Consider the following 8,493-nt stretch of genomic DNA (forward strand, 5'->3'; position numbering starts at 1 on the left):
TACCTAATTTAGAAATACATATACCCACTAGCTTAATGAATAAGAATACGCCCATCTATATATCCTACTAGAACTATAAACCTACAACAATTAATATGTATTTATTTATTTTACCAATACTCCTAAACCATCCAAATATAGAACATATTGTCTTAATTATACAATTTATTCATGGGAGTCTAATATGTAAGTGCAAAACTCTATTAAAGCAAAAACATTTATCTTTGAAGTTAACAGAATGTCAAATTATTTTCTATTTTTTAAGGTTACTTTTCTTACCTGCTTTAATTCTTCAATTAAACACGTATGTCCTTAGATGTTTCATTAGTTATTTTATCAAGGATAATTTTTCCTAACTTATTATTCTTTTGAGAAATATGTATAGTGCCTACCTTAGGGAAAATACCAACTATCACATTGTGAGTGGAAAAATTCATATTTTCTCTTTTCTTATAATGTCTAAAATTCCCCTCTGGAATCTCAGTTAATATCCTTATTCACAATACCCACAGTACAATTCCCTACATATCTCTTTTAATTCCACTTATAAACAGTATAGTCTGACACATAATACATTCCCTCATGTAAATATATACAGTATGTATAACCCATCTTGGGTTATTACTGTGCCCTTGCTTATACCTTGTTGTGTACCTAGTCAATTATGTTCCCCTTTCACAAACCACAGTAACATAACTACAATGAGAATCATTATACAATTGAGTGCTATTAGATAAATTAAGTCTAAACCCAAAACTTTCTATCAACTTTTTCTGAAAGGTACAAGTAACACAAATCAGTGGTTCATTGATTAAAAATCAATTTGTGCATATAGTTTGTAATATTATCAATTACAGTTCAAAGATAAAAACCTTTCACTAGATCAGCATAAACAGGTGGTCAAGAGTCTTCTTACTCAGGCCAATGCTCCAATGAATGTTACATGTTGTCCATCTGGTATTCACAAACATTCTCAACAAAGTCAAAAAGTTTCAGCCACCAATTGCAGTTTTCTGATGAAAAGATTTTCAGCACGTTAAACATGTTTTTGTAACATACTTCATACCTGTAAGCAAAAGACATAACGATCTCAGCATGTACTTTATATCATGAGATTTGCTGTATGTTTAGCACTTTGATCTTCTTCCCACAGGGAGGCTCTAAATCCCATCTTGGGTAGGGGAAGAGGGGCTGTTATTATGACCGTTACACTCTCTAGGGCCTACTCCAGAGAGCCACCTCTTCCCTGGGTCCTTGATCTGGTGGTTTGCGGTGAAGTTGTTCCAGGGAGAGAGACCATTTTAGTTGCTGATTGAAGTGCTCTGGTTGTCTCTGCAGACTCCACTCACCTACATTGAGACACTTAAATCCATGTGATAACTTAGTTTATCAGCTGTGGGTATGACGAGCAGTACCTGATATGGGTCTTTCCACTTGGGAGACAGAGAGTTCTTTTTCTGATGAACCTTGATTAAGACCAGATCACCAGGATGTAGGTTTGCGTAGATCATCTTACACTTTTTCCATGTTGGGCCTCTCTCACCTGTGTGTGGATATGAAAGCAAAGTCTTGCAAGATGTTAACAATGGGAGATCAAGAAGTCATTATTACATTGCAAACCCATCTGTGTAGGGAATAATGCTGCTGGCATGATGGCTCCAAACAGTAATTCATACAGAGGCAGTTTAGTCTTATCAGTTGGAACATTCTTGATTAACATCGGGGCAAGTAGAAGTGCATTCGGCTATTTCAGTCCTGTTTGAGCACATCTTTTGTCAATTTAATTTTTAAGTGTACTGTTAATTCTTTTTACCTTCTCTGAACTCTGAGGATTGTCTGGTGCCTGTAGCAGTTATGTGATATCCAGGACCTGTAATATCTGATGAGTAATTTCTTCTGTACAACTAAAGCCCTCTATCTAAACGAAATACCTTGCAACCCCAAATTTACTTATAAATTCCTTATTTCTTTGCAACACTAGGGGAACCTGCTTTCATACATCATAATCATCACCATTTATTTATATAGCGCCACTAATTCCGCAGCGCTGTACAGAGAACTCATTCACATCAGTCCCTGCCCCATTGGGGCTTACAGTCTAAATTCCCTAACACACACACACACACACACACAGACTAGGGTCAATTTGTTAGCAGCCAATTAACCTGCCAGTATGTTTTTGGAGTGTGGGAGGAAACCGGAGCACCACGCAAACACGAGGAGAACATACAAACTCCTCTCAGATAAGGCCATGGTCGGGAATTGAACTCATGAACTCATGAACCCAGTGCTGTAAGGCAGAAGTGCTAACCACTTAGCCATATATTAGTGTATCTCAACTTAAAACTACATCAACACAATATTTGACATTTTGCATTTGTATAAATATAACATTTGTTGTTGGTTTTTTTAAAAAAAATAATTTGTTTACATATTTAGTCATTGAGTTGCTTTAACAGATTTACCAGCATTACATTGTTGTCAAACAGAAAAGATATTTACAAAATTGAGATGCTATCCTAGAAAATAGAAACCAAACTAGAATTTCTGAACCATAGCCGCGGCTCCCTGGGGTACCGCAGCGCTGTCACAGGGGTGCCACGGCCGCCCTGACAAAAGAAGAAGAAAAAAAAACTTACCAATCCAGCGCCGGATCATCCTCCTCACTGTTTTTACTGAATGCCGGGCGTGACATCATCACGTCCGACAGTGAGGAGCAGCAGCAGAGAGAACATCAGGAAAGAAGACTGCAGAAAATGAGGAAAAAAGGTAAGTAAAGGAACGGAGAGTGAAGGGGGACACAGAGTGAGATGCTCAAGGGGAACACAGAGTGAGATGGTCAAGGGGGACACATAGTGTAAGATGCTCAAGGGGGACACAGAGTGTAAGATGCTCAAGGGGGACAGAGTGTGATATGCTCAAGGGGGACAGAGTGTGATATGCTCAAGGGGGACAGAGTGTGAGATGCTCAAGGGGGACAGAGTTTGAGATGCTCAAGGGGGACAGAGTGTGATATGCTCAAGGGGGACAGAGTGTGAGATGCTCAAGGCGGACACAGTGTGAGATGCTCAAGGGGGACAGAGTGCGAGATGCTCAAGGGGGACAGAGTTTGAGATGCTCAAGGGGGACAGAGTGCGAGATGCTCAAGGGGGACAGAGTGTGAGATGCTCAAGGGGGACAGAGTGTGAGATACTCAAGGGGGACAGAGTGCGAGATGCTCAAGGGGGACAGAGTTTGAGATGCTCAAGGGGGACAGAGTGCGAGATGCTCAAGGGGGACAGAGTGTGAGATGCTCAAGGCGGACAGAGTGTGAGATACTCAAGGGGGACAGAGTGTGAGATGCTCAAGGGGGACAGAGTTTGAGATGCTCAAGGGGGACAGAGTGCGAGATGCTCAAGGGGGACAGAGTGTGAGATGCTCAAGGGGGACAGAGTGTGAGATGCTCAAGGCGGACACAGTGTGAGATGCTCAAGGGGGACAGAGTGCGAGATGCTCAAGGGGGACAGAGTGCGAGATGCTCAAGGGGGACAGAGTGTTAGATACTCAAGGGGGACAGAGTGTGAGATGCTCAAGGGGGACACAGAGTGAGATGTTCAAGGGGGACACAGTTTGAGATGCTCAAGGGGGACACAGTTTGAGATGCTCAAGGGGGACAGAGTGTGAGATGCTCAAGGACACAGTTTGAGATGCTCAAGGGGGACAGAGTGCGAGATGCTCAAGGGGGGAAAGAGTGTGAGATGCTCAAAGGGGTCACAGTGTGAGATGCTCAAGGGGGACACAGAGTGAGATGCTCAAGGGGGACAGAGTGTGAGATACTCAAGGGGAACAGAGTGTGAGATGCTCAAGGGGGACACAGAGTGAGATGTTCAAGGGGGACACAGTTTGAGATGCTCAAGGGGGACACAGAGTGAGATGCTCAAGTGGGACACAGAGTGAGATGACGAAGGGGGGACACAGAGTGAGATGATGAAGAGGGGGACACAGAGTGAGATGATGAAGAGGGGGACAGAGTGTGAGATGATGGAGAGGGGGGCAGAGTGTGAGATGATGGAGAGGGGGGCAGAGTGTGAGATGATGAAGGGCAACACAGAGTGAGATGATGAGGGGAGACACAGAATGAGATTATGAAGGGTGACTCAGAATGAGATGGTGAAGGGGGACACAGTGTGAGATGGTGTAGGGGGACGCAGAGTATGAGATGGTGAAGGGGGACACAGTGTGAGATGGTGTAGGGGGACACAGAGTGTGAGATGGTGAAGGGACACAGTGATTTGATAAAGGAGACAGAGTGATATAGTGAAGGGGACACAGTGATTTGATGAAGGGGATACAGAGTGATATGGTGAAGGGGCGCAGTGATATGATGAATGGGCACAATGTGATGGTGAAGGGGCCTAAATACATCTTATGTTATTTTGACCCAACTACTTAAAAAAAGGGACTACCCGGTAATTATTTCGGCTTAGGGGTGCGCTTTGGAAAAATTATGGTGACCCTATCGGTGCCTCAAACTGAGAAAGTTTGAGAACCACTGCTTTACAAGTTAATAAGCTTCAAGTGTCCAGCTGAAACTGTTCTTTAACTTGCGGATCACAATTTACACATGGGGGTTCTGTCAATTGTAAAGTGACCCTAGTCTACAGTCATTTCTTCTAAAGCATATAACATGATCAAGTTGGATTAACCCTTGTGGCATGTCTATTAATGTTTTGTGATAAGTGTAATCTGTATAATAGCATTAAAAGTCTATAGTGATTGATTTGTCTAGGTAAGCTCCTGCAGCAGAATTTAGTATAATTGTGTAATTAACCTGTTAGCAGCCTGTTGTCTATCAAAAGTATTTCTCCTGTGCAACCCATTTCACTGAAACACTAGTGCATCACGTACCAGTGAGATATATTGATTCAGTGACCTATGTGTTGTAGTGATTTATGTTTGCATAAGTGCTGATATTGTTGAAAAAAGATTCCTAAATTGTTATGCATTTTATGTTGTATTATATTGAATAATATTGCAAATAATATTGCAAACTGAAGGTCTCGTGGTACTACTTCCCTACACTACTGCTACTTTTCTGCCGCTGTGGTAAATCCTTACACCACCAGCAAAGAGAATAAACCCACAAGTATATGCAATCTTAGCCATGTGTCCCTTGTTTCATTTCAACACTGAGGGGACCTTTGCCTCTCTACCATACCACAGCGCCTGTGGAATCCTATCTTACACTACTTCTGTGGTGCCAACTATCCTCCCATTACAACATCACAATTTGTACACAGCTACCTGGGGAACATAAATTCCTATTAAAAAAAAACCAAATAGAATTGCAATGTGTATCAGTATGAGCAGTGTTTTTATTATATATTATAGGTTTGTTTTTTTTTAACAATCAAAACAATTAGAGTACTAGAATCACAGATATATACTCCAACACTGTAGTTAGAAAAATCACGACAAGAATTTGGCCATGCCAATGATTGCCCTGTCACTCCAATTTTGTGAAGGCCACATCCCAAAATCTCATGGCCCCACCTCCATTAGACATCCTGAATCGGGGTTGTATACACAGCCCATCAAATGACCTGGCATTGTTTTCCCTGGTGGACCGTTCATGCTCTAGTCCTGCACTGTATAAAGTAGTAATAGAGAGACAATAATAGTAATTATAATTTTTTATTCTAAAATAATCAAGTTAATAATGATAAGCAATGGTGCATGCTGAGAGTTGTAGTCCAACTCATCTTGTAATATATAAGAAATATAATATTTCGACACAACTCCCAGTAGGCGGAGCTGTGCAAAGACCTCACTCACATCCTGCAGACATCGCAGCCAAAAGGATCAGGGGTAGCACTAAGTACAATAATATGGTATACACTGGCTGACAGGCATTTATTGCAGTCAATCACAACTATCAGTGACTCAAAGATGGAGACATCCTATAATATATATATATATATATATATATATATATATATACATATATATATATATATATATATAGACATTTTAAAGCATACCAACAAGGAAACAAATTGAAAACTGGACATCTGGCAAAACAATAAAGGGGGGGCTAGAGTGTAACTCCACCCATTGATTCGTTCTATTGGTTGCATCGCCCACCAATCATATACCCCTCCTGAAGATGTCACCGGTCTCTGGGTAGATTTCTTATGATCAGTTCTCTCATCTCCGGACTACCCCAGATATCTTTATATCACAAAACTCTACCCATAATGCAGCATGAAGTGGCTCAGTGAAGGTGGCAGTGACGGTGTGTAAGTGTCTGATCGGGTCACACAGAGCATAAAAGGACAGCTGTCCATATTCATAATCCAGACATATCCTCACTGTATCACAGGGAATATTGTCAGGTAACCGAATCTCTTCACTGTCATGTATCACTGAATACTGATTATTAAACCGGCTCCTACACAAACCCCAGGATTTGTTATTATTTCCAATGTATGACTGATGTCCTCTCCTGTCTATACTGGGATAACACATCCCTACCTTCCATTTCCCAAATTTACTGACCTCCACTTCCCAGTAATGTCGCCCTGAGGAAAATCTCCTGGTGCTTATTACCTGATTATACTGAAATCTTTCTGGAGTAACTGGACGATTCTGGCATGGTGACCAGGATACAGTTTTCCTGTCATCTGATATATGTATATTATTACCAGCTGTGTTGACATCCAGTAATAAGTCTGTAGGATCCTGCACATAGATCCCTGTATTTATACCTGTTATTATTTCAGATAATGTAATATTGCTTATGTTAACATCCAGTAATATATCTGTAGCTTGCTGCACATAGATCCCTTTCTTTATACCTGCTATTATATCCGATAATGTGTGCAATGTTTCTGAGATGAGACCCACATCCAGATCTCCTACATCATGGACCTGTTCATCATGTCTCTCCCTGACCTCGGTATCACATAAGTCAATTTTGCATCGTTCCTGTAGGACAGTCACTGGATCAGGCATGTTACACAGCTCCTCAATATGATGCATCTTCCTGGACAGCTCGTCCTTCTTTAGTTCCAACTGCTGGATCAGATCAGAGACTGAGAGTGAAACGCTCTCTTCCTGCCTGGAGATCTCACTCAGGACGCTCTTCTCTAGGTCTTCCAGCTGTCTCCTGATGTCTCTAAACAGGGCAGTGGCTCTCTCTGTTACACCAGCTGCTTTTTCCTGATCTTTTCTCCTGTGCTCCTGCAGACTCTGGATGTTTTTGTCAGTTTCCTCTTTCTTTGTGGTCAGTTTCTGCAGAAAATTTCTAAGTATCTCCTTTTTTTTCTGAGAAGCCTCATCCAGAGACTGCACCAGGTGTCTCCGGTGTTGTCCAGCTGAACAGTAAACACAGATACAAGCAGCGTCCTCAGAGCAGTAATATTGAAAGATCTTCTTATGGATAAAGCATTTTCTATTCCCCAGGGAAGTGGTGGGATCAGATAAGACGTGTTCTGCTGACTTGCTGTGTACTCTCAGGTGTTTATCACACAGAGAAGCTTCACACAACAGACAGGATTTAGCAGCAGGTACAGGAGAATCCACACAGTAAGTGCAGAAGATCCCAGTCTCCTCCTGATCTGGCAGAGTAGACAGGAAACTCCCCACTATGTTACACAGAGTTATGTTCCTCTGCAGTGCAGGACGCTTCATACATGCTGCTCTGCATTCAGGACAGGTATAAACTCCAAACTCCTCCTGTGTCTCCAGTACACGATCAATACAGACCTGGCAGAAGTTGTGTCCACATCTCAGTGTTACAGGATCTGTATAAATGTTCAAGCAGATGGAACAGCCCAGCTCCTGTCTCAGATCAGCAGACGCCATCGCTGACAGCAGAAGAGAGAAATGAAAGTATCTCTGATACTCAGAAACCAGTGGGTGCAATTCAAATTTTCCAGACAGGGCGAGGCTGAGCTTATCACTCAGATTGTATATATATATAGGATCAGTTATACTAAGGGACACATAATAAGTAAAGGGGCATCATGCACAAAAGTACCTATGTTTTGGCGTAAATTAGGTTTGTTTCAATGGTATTTAAAAATAAGAAGGCATATATAACATTGTGTTTATTGCCACCCTGCACAGGGAGGGAAGAGGTTTGTTTTCCTCCACCTGAATCACTTTCTCTCATCAGGTTGTTTCATAGTCCACCAGGATTAACTTGTGAAACCCCTATCTGACTCCCTAAAAGCACTTACAGGCACATACTCAAAAATATGGCTTCAAAGGGACTGCACAGAGGAAGGAGGGAGTGCACAGTGTATTCTTAAACCTTGCAGAGTTCTCTGAACATGAATAAAAGATCTGGAATGTCCTCCAGTGCCTTTCCTCACCAAATGGTACCCCAGAGACTCAACCTGGATCTCTCGGTGGGTCTGGGACTTCATCTTTACTCTGTTTGGTGTCTTGCTTTCTTTTTTTCTTCTGGGTTCTCCCTCTCCTTGTATAAGACCTGGGCACCCTCTGACT

At 41.9% G+C, this 8,493-nt stretch overlaps 1 protein-coding gene across 1 annotated transcript; it reads right to left on the reverse strand.

The window, feature by feature from the left end:
- Window positions 1–939: 939 nt before the first annotated feature.
- On the reverse strand, window positions 940–7,845 carry LOC142150882 (E3 ubiquitin/ISG15 ligase TRIM25-like). The gene is made up of 3 exons (XM_075206055.1): window positions 6,684–7,845; window positions 1,354–1,543; window positions 940–1,066 (listed from the first exon to the last, which is right to left on the reverse strand). Exons 1-3 carry the CDS (start codon window positions 7,843–7,845, stop codon window positions 940–942), a joined length of 1,479 nt encoding a protein of 492 aa, XP_075062156.1.
- Window positions 7,846–8,493: the final 648 nt, after the last annotated feature.

Source organism: Mixophyes fleayi, chromosome 4 (genome assembly GCF_038048845.1).
Source record: "Mixophyes fleayi isolate aMixFle1 chromosome 4, aMixFle1.hap1, whole genome shotgun sequence".
NCBI lineage: Eukaryota > Metazoa > Chordata > Amphibia > Anura > Limnodynastidae > Mixophyes > Mixophyes fleayi.

What these genes read in the sequence shown, in the direction of transcription:
- LOC142150882 (XM_075206055.1), bottom strand. Translation starts at nt 7,845, where the DNA reads ATGGCGTCTGCTGATCTGAGACAGGAGCTGGGCTGTTCCATCTGCTTG. An exon ending in ACTGGATGTCAACACAGCTG is followed by an intron (nt 1,544 to 6,683) that starts GTAATAATATAC and finishes ATCCACACACAG; the next exon opens with GTGAGAGAGGCCCAACATGG. An exon ending in ATGGATTTAAGTGTCTCAAT is followed by an intron (nt 1,067 to 1,353) that starts GTAGGTGAGTGG and finishes TTTTGCTTACAG; the next exon opens with GTATGAAGTATGTTACAAAA.